The sequence below is a fragment of the Vigna radiata genome, unplaced genomic scaffold (assembly GCF_000741045.1).
Source record: "Vigna radiata var. radiata cultivar VC1973A unplaced genomic scaffold, Vradiata_ver6 scaffold_207, whole genome shotgun sequence".
Lineage (NCBI taxonomy): Eukaryota > Viridiplantae > Streptophyta > Magnoliopsida > Fabales > Fabaceae > Vigna > Vigna radiata.
This window is the reverse complement of record NW_014543619.1, coordinates 224,527-244,510: the sequence shown is the minus strand read 5'-3', so window position 1 is coordinate 244,510 and position 19,984 is coordinate 224,527. Positions and strand designations below refer to the sequence as shown.

General features: G+C 33.9%; 1 protein-coding gene across 1 annotated transcript; it reads right to left on the bottom strand.

Annotated features, from left to right (window-relative positions):
* Positions 1–11,471: 11,471 nt before the first annotated feature.
* On the bottom strand, positions 11,472–13,982 carry LOC106754688. Its single transcript, XM_014636743.1, has one exon. The coding sequence runs from the start codon at positions 13,980–13,982 to the stop codon at positions 11,472–11,474; it is 2,511 nt and encodes an 836-aa protein (XP_014492229.1).
* Between the last annotated feature and the right edge of the window lie 6,002 nt (positions 13,983–19,984).

The window sequence follows — 19,984 nt, the reverse complement described above, 5'->3', positions numbered from 1 at the left end:
ATGCTGTTTTGAAAACGAGTGGCGTTACGAGTAAAGTACACGCGGTGCGTAATGCGCACGGGGAGGTCGACGTTTGATAACTCCGTTTCAACTGATCCGAGTGCCGTGGATTTAGAGAGGGATTTGTTGCATTAAATTGTGGTAAATACGTTTTAACAAGGTGGTGTTTAGATAATTGAGCTGAAAACAAAAATTGATTCTGTCATTAATGCCTTTCTATTTTAGAGTCACCTGTTTGTTAATCTACTTTTGTTTTTATTATTTTAGTCGGAAACAACATTTTCGACTATGCTCCTTTATTTTAAATTAATTTAATTAGAATAGATTTACGGAAGAGTTACCTTAATACTCTATTTTAAATTAAAATAAACAATTGTGAATGATCAATTTAAATATAAATTAATTAATAAATACAATTAATTTTCTTGATTAATGGTATAATTTCTTAATTATTCTTCATGTAATTGTGATTTTATTTTCATAGATTTTTTTTCTAGTCAAAACAACGTTTGTATTGACTTTTTAGTAAGTGTAAAATTAATTAATTATATTTGAATGTAAAGTATTATGTAATACATCCTTTATAGAACACTTGTTTTACTGAAATAAAAAATATGAAATGAGTTTCGGGTTTGTTTTCTTTTCAATAACTTTTTTTTATCACACAATCTAATTCATTCCCACTTTATTTACCCAGTTCAAGTATTTTTTTATTATTGAATTGAGTTTTTCTTCTTTCCTTTTTTGTTATGGCTGTCAGAATAGAAGATCCGAATTCGATTAAGTGAGTAGAATTCTAATATATATTCTTAAATATTTTTTAAAATAATAATAATAAGAAGAAGAAGAAGAAGATGTATTAACAAAAATCAAATAAAAATAATATATTTATAAATCGGCATTAATAATTTTAGATATTAATGAATATATTAGTAGAAAAGTTTAATAAAAGATTTGAATTTTTTAAATTCATTATTATTATTATTATTATTATTATTATTATTATTGGTAAATTTATGATATTATCATTAGTTATATTTTTTTCATAAAATTTTATTTATATAATAAATTTAAAGAAATAATAATTTAACAATTGATAAAAATTATTATTATTAACATTAAAAATAAATTGTATTCTAAAATATTACTATTAATTTAAATTTGTTATTAACATAAGTTAATAAATTTATAATTATTAGTTTCAAACATATCTTTAGAATATATATATATATTAATTTATTTGATTGTTGTTCACGTAATCTTGAAGGACATCACGTATTGATATAAAAAGAATCGAGGAAAAACTTGATGGAAATAAAAAAAAGAAAAAAAAAGAAAAAAAAAACCTAGTAATCTAAAATTACAAAATGATTTACAGTCGTGTATGGATGATTGTAACTATTTTCACACGTTCGTTCCAATACATGTGAGACTTGTCATTTTTAAGAATGTGTAATGCTTACAATTATTTTATATGTAACAGCACATAAAAGTTTATCGATTTTTTTTTAACATAGCACAAATTCCTTTTACATTTACCAAGATAGCATACTGTGCGTTTTATTTACATAAATAGCAAACTTTGTTGTTAGGTTAGAATTCGGTTTCTCAGAAATCGAATTCTGAATTATACAGTTTTTTTCATAATATTAGGTTAGAATTCGGATTCTGGGAAACCGAATTCTAAGTTATTTTTTTTTAGTAATCTTAGGTTAAAATTTTATATTTGAATATTATTTTTAAGACTTTTATTTTTTAAGTATTTATAAAAAAGTACCTAAATGACTTTTCTTTTCAATAATTTAATGGCCTAATGTGTTCATTGGTGCACTAGACACCACCCATAACCATTAAACTCACTCACTCATCTAAAATAAGAAACATGAAACAATAACTTATTTAGGAAACTTAGAAAAACGTTTTTTTTTTTTGGAAATTAACTCCATCGAGTATAGCGGTCTAAAAATTATGAGTTAGTAGTCATTTGAAAGCTCTTTGTGTCTAGATTCCAACAAAACAAGAATCAACTCATTTGGAGTTCGATGGAGAAAGTTAAGAACAAAACGAGCAGCAAAGGTTAGAAAAACAAAGTTGGGGAGCGCTAGTCATCCAGATGGGGAGTATAGTTCAAGTTTTTGTACAAATGACCATTTTTCTTCTTGCAATCGATTACAAGACCCCTGTAATTGATTGCCAGGGCAGAAAATGACCAGCAATGCTTATGGAGCTCATCTAACTTACATGAAAGCACCTAAATGATCTTTTTACCTAACCATTCAATGGCCTAATGTGTTCATTGGTGCACTAAACACCACCCATGACCCTTAAACTCACTCACCCATCTAAAATAAGAAACATGAAACAATAGGTTGAAAGTAAACTCATTTAGAAAGCTTAGAAAAATGTTTTTTTGGGAAATTAACTGCAGCGAGTACGGCGGTCTAAAAATTATGAGTTAGTAGCCATTTGAAAGCTCTTTGAGTCTAGATTCCAACAAAATAAGAATCAACCCATTTGGAGTTCGGTGGAGAAAGTTAAGAACAAAACAACCATCAAAGGTCAGAAAAACAAAGTTAGGGAGCGTTGTTAATCCAAGTGGGGAGTATAGTTCAAGTTTTTGTACAAATGACCATTTTTTCTTTGGTAATCGATTACAAGACCCCTGTAATCGATTACCAGGACAAAAAGATTCATTTGTACATAAACTTGAATTATAGTCTCCACCTGGATGAACAATACTCCCCATGATGATTTTTGGTCTATTTTGGGTCAATTTTATCATTTTTTGACAAAAGACACAATAATTAACTTTAATAGAGGACGAAGTGATTGACATCAGTGAATGAAATATTTTATTTTATTTTAACATAACTGTCTTGCATAACAATATCTGAAACACAATGGACATTATGACTACATCAAACATTAAAAGTACTAATTAACTAATCACTCCCCAAATGGGATGTGGACCCTCTAATGCCTGGATTGTGAGGATAATGATTTCTTGTGTGGCCAGGGGTTTTACAGTATGAGCAATTTCGTGGGTGTGCTTGTTCCCTAATGTCCATTTCAGTTTTGATTCTGGATGATTTTGGTCGACCCTTTGCATTCCTTTTTGTGGCTGGATGCAGTCGAATGTGTGGTGCACACAGTCGACTTCGACATGTCAAAGCAAATTGAAATTCTTCCTTCTCAAAATCTCACAAAGTAATAATTCTCAAAATCTGTACAAAGACTTTAGCATAGTCGATTCATTTAATAATGAAGTCGACTTTACTGCAGCTTTGTCACACAGTTATAAGTTCACAAAAGTACTTGTGATTTTCATGCTTTAAAACTTGTGTAATGCAACCAGATATGATGTAACATGTACCAGCTCAATAAGTATGCATTCAGATAGCAATATAGCACATAAACATGTTCAACAGATATATCAAATAGTCAGCATAAGAACATGTAACACAACAACAACATACGTGTATTATTAAGTAATGTGTTGTTATCATTAAAAATCAGAATGATATAGATATCTTGTTGTCAACAATCTCAACAAAGCAGACCACGAACTTCAACTCATGGCATGTCTCTCGTGCACTTAGCAAGGAAAAGCAACATGTGTTAGATTTTATGATTGACAGATATCAATTAAAGAGCAATAAAGCAGTTCCCAAAGAAGCATACCTGAAGACATTGGGAATTAATGATTAATGAACCTGAATTTATTCTTCTGATCAACTTGAATTAGTAGTCTATGATCTTCCCTCTTCCCTCTAGATTTTCTCTTCTGATGGGGATAAAGAGAAAGAAACAAGAATGAATCATTGTGCTCACAGATGGGGACCATGACCCCTTAAATAACCTCTGGCGGTTAATATTCTTTAGTTTCAATAATTATAATTTGGCCCCTTTAACAAATTATAATTATTGCTGGTCTCTACACAATATACCTTTCATGACAAATATACCCTTAGCCATATTTATCTCAATTAGATCACTTTATAAAATTGGCTAATATAATATAATGGCCCTAACACATTTAATGATTACTTATATATATACAAGTGACCCAAATTGCTAACAATCTCCCACTGGTCATAAATATATATATATATATCCATATAAATCCTTACAAATGTGTCAGACTTTATGAGCTCAAAATTGCCATTATATACCTTGAGTATATCCCAAAGTCCCGTCCATTGATTATATCCGCATGTAGAACCAAAGCAGTTTTAATTGCAATAATTGCAACCAAACCAACAGTGATCATTAATGCTGACAGAATCAAATGACATGGATACATCATGAAATGTGTAGCATGAAAAGTTACGTGAATGTGATCTGTACACGTCTATTTTCAACTGGTCCTTACTTTATCTCAATGAGATCAATACAATAACCTTAGTGTACAAAGTGTAATATCCGAAAAATAAACCAAAATGTATGCATACATGAAAACCAAAACATAGAACACAAACACACAAAGATGACTAACTCCCACTAAACCAAAGATTCCTCAAACTGTAAAAAAACACCCATACAAGCAATATATGCTCATGAAAGACCTTGAGTGTAATTGCCTTATTAAGAGGATATATTATCAAGGAGTTTGTCCCTAAGTGTTCTATGGAAATCCATCCACTTTGTACTCTTCATTTAAGGACTGATTTGATGTCAAAGTATAACCTGATTGGTCTTTCAATTCCTTTCAGAATACGCAGCCCTGTGACATAAATCAACCATATACCTTAATTTGATGCCTAATAAGTTGTTACAAATTCTGCAATCATAGTGGATAAAGCCATAAGAGTTTGCTTGGTAATAGGCCAAGAAACTACACCACCAACTAGCATGAAAATGTAACCTGAAGTGGATCTTAAACTATCTTGGCATACTACAAAATTGTTAGAATACTTGATGATCTCTTACTGGTCTGACCTTCTATACGTGAGCTTATAAACTTTTGTTCTCTTGAAAAATTCATAACTTTATTGGCTGCTTTCCAAAAATCCATTCATGAATAACTTAAATATNTGCNTANAACCTTAACAGTGTATGCTATATCCGGATGCATACATACTTGGACATACATTAGAGACTTCTTAATTTCCTTTTGGGCATTAATTTGAGACTAAACTTGTCTCCCTTAGCAACTAGAGAATCCCCCTTCGTGAAGCACATGTTTATGAGGATCTTGAGTTTGTTCTTATAGAGGTTCTTAACTTACTAGAGGTTTTGAACTTTATGAATCAGATAACTTTTAACGATTCTTCCTCTAAACTTTAATCTTCCCCCAAACTCAATATCCTAAAAAATTATGCTTAATATCATGCAATTTCATATTTAAGGATTCATAATAGGAAGTCACCGTATGAAGAATATGTTGATTATTATTTGCCAAAAGTGAATTGGTTTCAACAAAACTTGAATAAAACAAAATTTGAATTCATTATTTCCAAAAGTAACATAAATAACAAAGTTTGTTCAAATAAACAAATGAAATCAAATTTCGCCTGTACAATATGTCTTTCAAAAACAAAATTAGAAAACCAATACAAAATAATAATCTAAAACATTCTTCACTTCCATCACTATGATAGCTTAGGCAATCCTTTCTTTGCATGCCAAGCATGATATTTTGTGCATTCCTTCTTCATGTGTCCAACTTTATTACAAAAGAAACATTTATTAAATTGTTTCTGTTTCTTTTGTAATGGACCTTTAGAAGCGTCATCATTAAGATTCTCAGTTTTCTTTCTTTTGCCCTTGTCATTAGAGGCACTGGTTAAGTGAGCACTTTCAGTCCTTTCTTGCTTCAGTCTCTCCTCTTCTTGAACACAATATGAAATGAGCTCGTTAAGAGACCATTTCTCCTTCGGACAGTTATAAGAAACCTTAAATTGTCCAAACTGTATAGGAAGAGAGTTTAAAATAAAATGTACAAGCAAGTCTTCTTGCAACTCAAGTTTCAGCGCCTGAAGCTTTGAAGCAATATTAGACATTTCCATAATGTACTCTCTCACATTTCCATTGCCTTGATACCTCATGGAAGTCAAGCTTTGAAGAAGTGCACTCGCTTCCGCCTTTTCACTTTTCAGAAAGTGCTTTTCAATCTCAGCAAGGAAATCTTTAGCACTTGTAATTTCTTCAGATACCGTACCTCTATAGACTTCTGGAATGCCGCGCTTAATGACCATCAAACACATGCGATTTGAGCGATCCCACTTCTCATATTCTCTCCTCTCGTCAGAGGTGCTTGAGTCCTTAAGGGAAAGAGGTTTCTCAATCCTTAACGCAAGGTCAAGATCCATGCAGCCAAGAATTATCTCTATGTTTTCTTTCCAATCCTTAAAATTTGTACCGTTGAGGACCGGAACTGAATTTAAGTTGGTAGATATAGAAGCTATAGTAACTGTATTTTATACAAGAGAAACAAAAGAATTAAGCTCACATCGTAAAATCAATAATTATATAAATATATTCAAATAATGGTTTATCCCATCTCAAGACACACAATGCCCCATCAATATAAGGAAGACTCACTTTGGTGATATCTCAATTATCAATAGCTCATTTAAAAAATTATAAACAAGACCAAAAATTGAATTTTATTTATTCCTAATTAATTATTAATTTTACTTTTATTTATCCTTAATTAATAATTAATTTCACAATTATTTATTCATAATTAATTATTAATATTACTTTATTCTCTTATATTTTAATCCAAATCTAATGATCCAAAAATTGGATCAGCATTTTGCACAAGATTTGGGTCGGCACGTTAAAAAAAAACTGATATGCTTAAATCCATATCCAGATCCAATAACCAAAAAAAAAATTCCCAAAAAAAATGGATCTCCCTCATTGGATCTTCCCAGCCCAGATTGTGCCTTATTGTTCCCATATTGGGCCTGTCCCAGATTGGGCCTGGGTCACAGCCCTCAAGCCAGAAGAAACCCTAGCCGTCAGCCGCGCTAGGGTTGCCGTCATAAAAAATCTTTTTGTCCCCTTGCCTTTTGTAGGCTCTTGGAGATAAAATAAATACTTCACAGCTAAAAGCAATTACATTAATAGTAATATCTTTTATAATTGCTAATTTTTGTCTAAGTTCATAATTAGTAGTGGGTCATGGAACATTATTTACTTTACTCCATAATTAATTTCCTGCATGTACATAAATAAGCTTAAGCATCCTGAGTTTTGAGTACGTGTTCTTCTGAAAGCATTTTCAAACCCAAATTATCACGTAATTAATACTTGAAAAATTGTGCAGCAGATGCATATCTAAAACTAAAGTTATGAATTCAAATGATATACTTTTTTATTTGGATACATATACTTATAATTATAGCACCTTATCTGCCATAAATATGCAACTGTCTAGTGGTTCTATTTATTAGAAAAAGATTTGATATACTTGAACAGTTCACTACACATATAATCTTCCTAGGTATTATGCTTGGATTGGAATGACTAGGAGAGGTTGTGCCTTATGCAAGGTAATCCCATATTTCTAACAGTGGAAAATGAGAGTCTAAAGGTAAGAAAAATTGATTTTACAACACTTAACCTCTGCTAGGTGACCTTAATTTCAACCATGTTTGTATTTCTGCATAAAATGCTTCTTATTTCTCATGGCAGCTGCATACTTTCCCAGAAGGAAAGGTGAATCAAGAAGAGGAACCTATAAGGTGATTGAAATGGGGAACTATTAGTCTAAGTGATTGTTAAAAATAAGTGGAGAGCATGACTTGTCACCCTTTAATTTCAGACTTGCATAATAGTTAAGTTCTAACACAACTAAAAAACTACATGAACAAAACACAATCTGCTCTATACATAGAGAAAATGAAGAAATGAATTGAATTTACCTAAGGCCACCAAATGCCCGGGGGGATCATCAACATACAACTCACAATCAATGTAACGCCCCGGCAACTTACAGGGACTGTTGACTGCCCCCACACATCACCACGAGACTTTCCAGTGTGCTTTGTCCTCACTCGCACACTTTCCGGGAAAACTTCCCAGAAGGTCACCCATCCCAGAATTTCTCCAGGCTAAGCACGCTTAACCATGAAGTTCTTATGGGTCAGGATTCTGAAAAGTAAATGCATTTTGGTGATATGGGTAGCCAAATCAATTCCTTTAAGCTATCTTTCAACTGTATAGTCCCATACCTATACAGTCTCCAGATCCCTCTCATTTCGGTGTATGTTCGATTCGTCCATGTTTCCCTTCCACTCGAAGCCTGCCAGGAGCCGCTCCTTGTCCGTGCCCCCTGCACCATGCTTCTTGCACCGGCGATCACTCCCCGCCCTCGTCAGTGCCCGGGCGTCACAATCAACAGGGACATCAACACCATCCCCTGATTCCTCAGGAAGAGGATAACTCCCCTTTGTGCTAGCACCAATCGGGGGAGCCCCCTTTGGTGGACCTTGAATAGTCAATCCTAAGGATGCTATCTCATATTTGATTTCTGACAATAATTCATCTCTCAATTCTGGGAACAACTCTTTCTTAAACTCATTTCTTAGCACCTTCTTATCAGATTCAGTAAGTTGTGCTAAAGTAACCCTTCGACTAGTACCACCAAAGAATTGTTTGATGTCTATCCCTCCTCCAACACCACGAACAGATCCTGGCTTCTCAGGACGTCCAATGGCAGTAGCTAATATGTCATCTCTGCCTTGTTGAGTGAAGGAACCTTGAGAGCTCTTTTACACTAAGCCATCCTATAAAAATAAAGTATTTTCAGAATGAGTTACTATACATTTTTAAATTAAAATTAGGCTTGGAATGGGTTACTAACAATCCTCTCCGACACAAGTCGAGTTTCTTCAAAAGTGTATTCTCCTGATGGCTTAGTGCGAGCTCTCTTCCATTTCTCATGACGTGGAGGTGGAGAAATCAAACTCAAATCTGACTGATCATTGGTAGCTGAGGAAGAGGCCTCACGGATCATAATCTCCTCTAACCTATGATATCCCCCACGAGACAATCTATGTGGGTGGAGATTTTTTTTCACTGTGTCCTGTGCAGCTTTTCTCTTTTCCTATTTCAAACATGTCATATAAACAATTAATAAGAAATTATCAAACAAAATAATGAATATGAAATGATAAATAAAACATTCAATTTACCTGAAACGTAGGGTCTAATCGTTTGTCTCGAAAAGCCTGCCATGTTTCCTCATCAAGGAACTGATAAATCTTACAAGGATTCTTGTGACTTAACTTACCATAAATATACCGACTAGTAAGGTCAGTCTTGAAACACCTCTATCGTTGCCCAGCATATGATATCCATTTAGTTCTCAACAACTTGGTGTTTGGGACATCATATGTTAGCTACATAATAGGTACATGAATGTTAGATTTACAATTTTGCTAATAATTGTGGAAGTTAAGATTTTCATACCATGATAGTTTGCCATATTTGGTTCTTCACTTCTTCAGGAACATGGTCCCACTTGTCAATAAGAATACTAACCTTACTTCTACCAAGTAAGGCAACAAAGCTAGTGAATCTTACGCGGCTGTCTCCAAGAACTTTTCCTGTACTCATATCAAATTGAATGGGCAATCTTTGATCACCACTACGACTAATAGTCAAGTCTTTGAGCCTAGTAGCACGTCTACGCTTGGGTTGGGTAGACGATTGACTTTTTTCCTCATTTTGTGATGGTGGAGGTGTAGATGGATCAGCCATAATCTTAAGCTCCAATCTGTGTACATGTAAATGTATCAGCAGAACAACTATTAGTGGAAATTATCTAGCAGTTTTCCCAGTGAGCAGAACAACAACACAAGGAGAAATTATTCAAGTATACATGTGTACATAATGAACATAAGATGTTTAAAGATATTAGATATAATGTAAATTAGTATTCTTATCTCATTGTAAAAGGTTAAACAAAGAAGAAGCTTAAACAGAGAATGGAAGCTTAAACAAAGAAGAAGCTTAAATAGAGAATGATTCATGAGCAAAAGGAAAAATTTTGGAAAAGAAAAGTAAAGTTAATGTATGAAATTAATAACAAATTCAATATTTTTCCATATCTTCAAAATCAAACTTTCCTGCTGCTTCCAATCGCCTTTATTAGTATCTTCTCGTTTTCCTTTTCCATGTCAAACACTCAATAAACACTCTTTGCTATATTTATATATATATATATATATATATATAGAATAATATTATCTTCACTCATTTTTTCACAAACTTTTCAAGCTTGCATCAACCACTTCTCTCACTAGTTTAGCCTTTTATCCAATCTTCACCTCATGGAAAAAGCATTAATGATATCTTTCATTTAAATTTGGTTGCAAATAAATCATTTGCTTTCAAGGCTCGTTTAAATTTCTTTAAGGCACCACTAGCTAAGGTTTTAGACCCTTATAATCTCCATAATTTTGAAATTAGACCCTTATAATCCATATAGCTGAAAGTATTCGGTGAGAATAAGGCTTGGCTAGTATTGTTGATTGTTATATTTGTGGCATGTGTGAATTAAATATAAGACCTGGCTAAAAGACCAGAAACGCTTTATGGTACTGCAAGTTGAACCAAAAATTAAGTGCATAAAATATGGAAATGATGAGGTAGANAAGTAGGCATAAGATAGAGATTTCAGCTAAACCAACGTTATAAACAAATAAGTAATAAAATGCACAAAAGCTGGTGAGATAGCAAAGCAAGGAAAAGAAAGCAGAAACATTGGTTACTGGGAAGGATGAATGAGAGATAACAAGTGGCCTAAATCCATAAAGTTTAATAGACCCTTCGTGATATTATGTTGGAATATTCTCCCATAACCCTTCGTGATGGTCATCACGTGTGGCATGGACATCATCAACTTCAGTATCAACATCTAATGTCGGTATATTTGTGGAGAAAGATGGTGTCTCATAAATATCAAGTGTTGAATCGTCATTTGGATGAGTACCATGTGTGGTTCTTCCTTGGAGAACAATTGACCATTGTTTGTTAGAAGGATCATTGACATAAAAAACTTGTTTTGCTTGAGATGCCATGATGAATGGCTCATCTGTATATTTGGCCTTATGTAAATCAACCAAGGTCAAACCCAAATCATCAGTTTTAACACCATTATTACTATCAACCCATTTACATTTAAATACAGGAACTCTGAAACTTGTATAATCAATCATCCATATATCTTCAATTACACCAAAGTAACACATTGAAGCCATAATAGGATGTTTATCCTTTGAGCTAGAAAAATGCATTGATTCAGCCACAACCATAACTCCACTATTTTGCATAGTACTTTTATCATCTTCGGATTTTGTATAAAATGAACAATTATTAATATCATATCCACTCCAACATATAACATCAAAGTTTGGCTCACATGCTAACCATTTCAATGTATCACAACTTGTATTATCATTTTGAACTTTTTCTTTGAACCACTTTAAGAAAGTCTTGTTATGCTCACTAATCAATCACTTCTCAGGCATCCGTGGATTATCTCTCTTTACTATGTCTTTGTGAGCACTTAGGTAGGGTTGGACAATATCAGTGTTATTCAAGATATAAAAATGTGCTTGGATAACTTCATGTTGTGCCAATGTCACCACTTTTGCACTTTGAATACCTTTACCAGCAATTCTTCCATTGTGGCGAGTTTTAGGTACCCCTATAACTTCAATTTCTGATATGTATTCTGTACAAAACTCAATAGCTTCCTCTGCAATATATCTTTCAACAATTGATGCTTCAGGATGATATTGGTTCTTGACGTACCCTTTCAATATCTTCATGTATCGCTCAATTAGGTACATCCATCGCAAGAACACAGGTCCACAAAGTCTAATTTCCCTTACTAAATGTACAATCAAGTGAACCATGATATCAAAAAATGATGGAGGGAAATACATCTCCAAATCACACAATATAACATTAGCCTCATTCTCCAAATGATCCAACCATGCAGGCTCAAAAACTTTACTACAAATGGCATTAAAAAAGAAGCACAATCTAGTTAATGCATATCTATTATTGTTAGGCAATATTCCCCGAATCGCCACTGGTAGGAGTTGTTGCATTAAAACATGAAAATCATGAGATTTTAACCCAAGTAATTTCAAATATTTCATATATACAAGTCGTTTCACATTGGAAGAGTAACCATGCAGAACTTTCACACCACGTAAAAACTCACAGAAACTTCTTTTTTCTTGTTTAGATAATGTGTGACATGACGAAGGCAAATATGTTCTTTTGCCATGAGATTGTGGAGCTAATTGTTCTCTTATTCCCATTTCAACCAAGTCCAAGCGACTCTTCATGCCATCTTTTGTCTTGCCTTGAATGTTAAGGAGTGTTCCAATAATACTGTCACACACATTTTTCTCTACATGCATGACATCTATACAATGTCTCACATCAAGCATCTTCCAATATGGGAGATCAAAGAAGATTGATCTTTTCTTCCATATGTTTGTTGTTGTGGCTTGCTTTTCTGTCTTGCCAAGCACAACATTGATGTCCTTTACACGTTCATATACTTCTAATCCACTTAAAGGTGTTGGAGCTATTTCATTTTCTTGACATCCAATAAATGTTTTTTTTAATTTACGAAAAGGATGGTTTACACTAAGAAATCTTCGATGTCCAATGTAAACTGTTTTCTTTCCATGCTTAAGTTGATGGTGACATGTGCCTTCTTCACATATAGGGCATGCTTTGTGACCCTTTGTGCTATACCCACTCAAATTACCATATGTTGGAAAGTCATTGATTGTACAAAATAACATGGCATGCAACTTAAAAGTGGAGCCTGTGTACCCGTCAAACACATCAACGCCTTCCTCCCACAACATTTTCAAATCTTCAAATAACGGGCTTAAATAAACATCAATGTCGTTTCCTGGTTGTCGTGGACCAGAAACCATCAAAGATAACATGACGTATTTACGTTTCATGCACAACCAAGGAGGTAAGTTGTAGATCACTAACATGACAGGCCATGAGCTATGTCTACTACTCAGGTTACCGTACGGGTTCATTCCATCTGTAGCAAGTCCAAGCCTAAGGTTTCTTGGATCATTTCCAAAATATGGAAACATTGAATCTATTGTCTGCCATTGACTACAATCAGCTGGATGCCTTATTTGACCATCTCTTTTACGTTCATCTACATGCCATCTAATGAGTTTTGCATCTTTGACTTTAGCAAATAATCTTTTAAACCTTGGAATTATAGGAAGATACCACAACACCTTTGCTGGAACACCCTTCCTCACATCATCTTCGAAGTCACTATCTTTTTGCTTGTATCTTGATAACCCACAATGTGGACATTGATGTAACTTTTCATATTCCTTCCTGTACAACACACAATCGTTCGGACAAGCATGAATCTTTTTATACTTCATACCCATTGGACATAATATCTTCTTCGCATCATAATTAGATGTTGGCATCGTGTTACCTTCAGGAAGAATGTCACTCACTAACTCAAGCAATTCGGTGAAACTCTTATCAGTCCACCCATTTATTGCCTTCACGTTAAAGAGTTTTAATATTGCCGACAATCGAGTGTACTTAATGCACCCCCAATACAAAGGCATTTCTGCATCACTACACAAAGTTTCATACATATGTGATCGTGCAAAGGCATCATCTCCAACATCACGAATCATTTGCTCCAAACCATCTTCCATAACGAAATCCAGTTCTTCTGTTTCAGTTTGAGACACATTTGCTATTGGCACTTCTACTAATTCACCATGCCATGTCCACTTGGTGTAGCTCTTTAGGAACCCATCACACAAAACATGCTCTCGTATTACTGCAGTGGGTAGTCTTCGCTCGTTCAAGCAATTCACACATGGACAATAAAATCTTCCATTATTATCTATTACATTCCTCGTAGCAAATTCAATAAATTGTTCCACTCCTCTCTCATATTCTTCGGTTGTTCGTTTAGAATTTATCCAACTTCGGTTCATATTAATGTTTTGTGCCAATGAACTGAAACTAAGAGTACAAATCTATCAAAAGAGTCAAAGTAAATTCATAACTCAACCTTATTATTGATAAGGTCTAACTAAAGTAAGTAAACATAATTACTTACTTTAGTTAGATGAATTAAGTTAAGTTAGATGAATTAAGTTGAGTTAAACTCTATTCACACTACCAGTAGCCACCATTGCTAACATGCAAATTCAGTGAAAAGAACACTAAGAGATCCAATGCATGTTGTGGAACACTTACTTATAGAATATTTTGCAGAAAATTGAGTGAAACTACCAAAGTGCAGCAGCTACAGCTTTCAACTTAAAACGAAAAAAAATTGAAGCAATCGAAAATAATAAAAACAACAAATAGTACAATAAATAAATTGAAAAAAAAAATACTTATGAATTTTCTAGAGTTTTCCGGTATGTCACTTTAGTCTTTTCTTTTACTAATATATTCAGTAAGTTATGGCTACTACTCTTAACTTAAATAACCAAATAAGCCTAAAAAATATTTGAGATGAAATAAAAAAAGTATAAATTTAATAATTGTTCATAATATAATTCATGAAGTATATTTAAACCATTGCATAGAATATTAGTTTTTTTATAATTAGTATGTAAATGAATAATTCTTTTTGCTAACTATTTTATTATTAGCATATTATCAATTCTTGTAATTTTTTACATTAACACATTCTTAAGAGTAAAATTAAATTATATTCTAAAATAATAAATTCAAGCAACAGATCTGTTTCACGAGAAAAGTATTACATACACACGCATATATATTTCAAATCCTTACTGAAAATACCATATCACTTTCACAATTAAAAATAACTGTTACTCTGAGTTTTTATTTGATAACTTTAAATAAAATACATAACTGTTGATTTGAAGCTTGAGCCCTGGGAACGAAATAATGATTGAAAGTATGATTTGCTTACTTACAAAACATTACTATTCCGGTGGTTTCGTAACAGAGTCATGCAGCATGTCAAAAAAAAAACAAGAGAATTCATTCATGACTGGAAGTAAAACACATATCTACAACCAACAAAATCTGTCCATCGAAGTAAAACTATGAGTAGATAATATAATATGCTTCTAGGCATTTTATAGATTCTATTTGGTGTAAAACATGTGACCTTTTAGTAGGAATTTTCTCATGATGTTGAGGTTTGAGGAGGGATCAAGCAACTTCTCTCCATTGATATTCTTTTTGTAATTTGTTATTTGTGTTAATCAACACTTTTATCAGAATAGAGAACCAACATTAACATTGGAAAATATCCCAATATTTAAGATATCATTGCAATGTGTTTCTAAACAAACCTTCACTTTATCTGGTCTAACTATTCCACCATGAGATGGAGGACATTCGAAGTAGCGTACTCCTTTAACCATGTAACATAGCGCAGGAAAATTCTGAGAGAAGTGTGGAAGTAATACTTAAGAAAACTTAAGATGATAGGTTAATTGGAAATTGACTCCACTAATTTGCATATCATAAATAAATGTAGAAATTGTACTAATTACATGCCATCATGTTTGCCCAAGGGTTTGTCATATTGTACTCCAACCCAGAAACCAGAACCCAGTGATTATGCCCGACCAACAAATTTTACAACACCTCTTTTTGCCCCAGGATCAACTTCACATCTGGATCCTACCTTAATATTTTTGGAAATATGGATATTGGAAACAGTAGAATAATAAAATAGCAGTTAAAAAAGATTCAATGCATAGAAGTATACCTACGATAAACAATAACGTGAACAAAAATATATAAATCACTTCTTCAACAATACAAAATGGCAAGGTAGCATAAAAAAAATATGAAGGTATCAAAAAGGAAAAAAAAAAAAGAAACACTTAACAGAATTATCAAATAGTGACACTCAAAATTCATCCAAATACTCAAGTATTTGAGGCTACTGTTGATGAGTGCATATTTATGCCCACATTTATGCTTTAAAATTCAAATTTTTGATGAGATATTTGTGCTTAAATGGTTGATTTAAAGTGAATATATGTGAAGTTGAATTGTTGGGTGTTGGAATTAAAAGAGGCTTAAAAAGTGATTTTAATTGCATAAATTATTCTTGGATGTTCTAATATTTATTTGTGCAGCTGAAGTTAGAGTTTTATTGGTCTAAATTGCAAATTTAAAGCTCAAAATCAGATTTTATTTGATAAATAATGTCCAGATGGGCCAAATAGGCAATCTTTACTCTTGCACCCCCAGATTTCCCTATATGCACCCCTCAGTTCTAAACCTCTGGCCCAACACTAAGCCAAAAGAAACCCTTTTCGCCTACACCCCCTAAGTCACTATACACACACCCTCATACCATTCCTAAGTCAGACTTCATTAGATTTTGCCACGTGGCAATCCACCACTAATAGATCCAACCACTTAGAACATGCCACCTAACTCCCTCATGCCACGTCATCACCATCTTCTCTAACAGAGAAACCCTAATCCAACCAAACCCTAGCCGCCGGCCACCACCATCTTCCCTACGCCGCATCACCGCAACCANCATGTCGCGCCGACCAGNCANAGTGCCNCCGTGAAGCCGCNGGGAAGACGCTNCCNCTGTCGCGCTGCAAGTTTCNGTTACCANCACATTCTCGCGCCTTCTCCATCAACGCCCAAAACACCACCAGCAACCATCCTCGTCGCACCGCCACCTTCTTCCACGGCCACCATCATCTTCCTCGAGTGCTATCCTCACGCGTCCGCCGCCGTAGGAACGACCATTACAACGCCCCAACCATGCGCCCTCACCAACTTCAATCTCGCCACCATCGCACCACCACGGTCTTACCATTTCCACCACCTGCATAACTCAACCAACCACAATCAGACCTGCAAAGCCATAATTCCAATCGCAAATCGCAACACGCTGCAACCTCCATGTTCGAACCTCGTCGCACAGCACCAGGAATCGGAAATCACGATTTCCTTCATCACAATGCACAGTCAGTTCTTGCGAACAAGAAACGCATATTTACCACCATCCATTTTTCACCTGCAATCAGAGAAATCAATTTGCATAAATCTGGGATTAGAATCCCTAAAGCAAGTCGCGGACATGGAGGAGAAGGGGCGAGACTCTACTCTTGTATATTCATCTCTGGAGCGGCACTACAGGAGTGTTGAAAGGCTTTTGGTCGCACAAAAGTCAACAAACCTTAAATTTCCCCACTAATGTAATATAGGGGTCAACCAAGGATCAATCTGTGGACTTGGTACTTATCAAGTTTAGAATTATAGAATTAAACCTAATTACTATTTACTAAAATCTAAAACTGGTGGGGAAAATAAAATGTAAAAATAAAATCTAAAAAAAAAATTGAAACTGAAAGAATTAAAATCTAAGTAAAACTAATGCAAAAAGAGAAAGAAAACAGTGCATGATATCTACGGTAACTAACGTAATATGTATTAACAAGACCAAGCTAAGTCAATTAAAAGACTCTTACAAACTAAAAAGAAACTAAAACAGAATTAGAATGGTATCTATACTACAATGAAACACTATCCATTTATGAGAAACCCAAACTGATGACCACTACTCAATGCAATAACAAGACCTAAACCTATGAATGATATAACTAAAATATGCAAAAGGAAGTAAAATTGAATCCTGTAAATGAAAGCAAAGAAAACAGAAACTCTGAATGCATGAAAAATATGATCAACCAATTCACACTATCATATACATGACCTGGAAAGAAACAAAAAAACTAAATGCAAGGAATTTGAATCTTCAAGTATCAGAAACGAATAAAAGAAAACAAGGGAATTCAACATCTAAACTAAATGAACCTAAAATCCAATCAATCAGAAATACTAGAAATCCTAATAACAAAATAAGAACTTTAGGTAAAAGCAAAATTTAGAGACAAATATGCATTAGGCTGGACAAAAGAATCTCAATTACTCTCAGAAAGACATTCTGAAAAGTCAAACCCTCTTTGGGGTCTTTTTAGTTCATAGAACTTAAGGTGGTAATTCTCATTCAATCATAAAATCCTATGCATATCTAACTCAGAATTATAGCTTTAACCAAAGACAACAACTACTAACATCAAAAACTTAAAGTGCAGAGAAGCTAATTGGATTGGGCACGAGAAACATAAAGGTAAGAGATAAGAATCCTAAACTAAAAAAACTGGAAATTAAATTGGCAAAAGAGTAAATTGAAACAATAACAATGAAGAATGTAGAAAGAAACACATCAAACAGAGAAATTTTATTGAAAACTAAAATCAAAATACAAGATACCAGAGATCACCGAAAATCGCGGCCTGTCACCCTCGCAACTCAGTGAAATCCAGAATCGAAGAACAGAATCCACAGTAAAGCAAAAAGTGTATCTACTTCTATGAAAGCTGTAAATCCACTCTAAGGTGAGAGAACGAAAAACCTAGTCTAAGCACACCGTCTGTCACCCAGTGCACACACTCTTTACAATGTTACAAAACCCCCTTTTATAGGGAAAAATCAAAAACAGAAAAGAAAAGAAAGAAGGAGAAAGGGGAAGAACCGAATAACGGTTTTAGAAGCTTCGAGAGCACTTTTCCAACTAACTTTCTGATGCAACAACTTTGCTTCCGATCCTCCTTGCGTCTTCTCAGCAACCCTTTCGATCATCTTCTCATTACGTTCCACTTCTGGGTCCAGCTTTAAACCTTAGGTTTGGAATCAACTTCGACTTCTTCTGGATCGGATGAGTGTTTTCTTTCTCTGCTCCTGAGCCCTAGCTCGATACTTGCAATTGAAAATGAGGCTTGCGAAACACTGACCCCCAAAGCAAACACGATCACTAAAACGCACAACTTCACTTGATTCTTCAGCCCACTGCAGACGACCCAAAACACTCTTCATTCCATTCCCTCACAGCAGCCTCGTGGGCTTGTGGCAGCTACTACGGCCCAGCTATCATCACAATGGTGCAAATCTACTCTCCAATTAGTGTTGGCCCATTATATTTTCCTCAGCATCAGCCCACTTTTATTAATTTCTACAACATCATAAAAAAAGAAACTGGTAATAGAAAATGAAAAATAAAGCCTAAAAAGAATGAAATTTTGTTTTTAATTTTCTGAATATTTTTGTAAAAGAGAAAACACCTAATTATTTAAAAACCTATTTTATTTAACTAAAAAGACAAAATTAACACTATTTCTATTTAAAACCTATTTTTATCCTAATTACTCTAAACTACCTTAATTCTAAAAAATTAAAAGCTAAACCATCCTAAAAGAAGAGTATTAACATAGAAAAATGGGGAAATTTAGAGACTTAACAAGGAGTATTCCCCCAATCTGAAACCCTAATTGGGAGGGAAGAGTTTTGACACGTGGCGTGTTTCCATTGGCTGCGTTTCCTTCTCAATCAAAACTGCTCAAGAAGACTTCTCTGGTCAAAGCTGGTCAAGCAAGGACTCTTATTCAATTTTAAAAAATTCTAAAGGGGTTAAAGTGCAGATAGGGGGAATTTCAGGGCTTATGTGCAATTTTGGAAAATCAGAAAAGGTAAAAGATAAAATTCAGTTATTGAATTAATTTAATTTGGGAATATTAACAGAAAATATCTTCCAAATAATGTTATAATTATCTAAATCTTTTAGTTATTTGGAAGATATAAGATAAAAGATTTTATCAACTGAATGTTCACAATCCAAGCCCAATCAAGCCCTATATAAAGAGATCTAGGGGAGGCAGAAAAGGGGGAGCTTCATTCATTCTTTCATCCACCACTGCTTTCATTTTTCTTTCATTATGTGTTTCTAAGCTCCTAGGGGTATTCTGCTGTAATTTCATTATGGATTCTGAGGTTAAGTGAATTAATGCAATTGTTTATTTTGATTATTGATTTAAGTTAATCTCTCTCTGTGTCTTTCATCTCTCTATCATATTAAAAGCAAAGATTTTTGCATCATTATGTGTTTGAATCTACATGCATATTAATTATATGA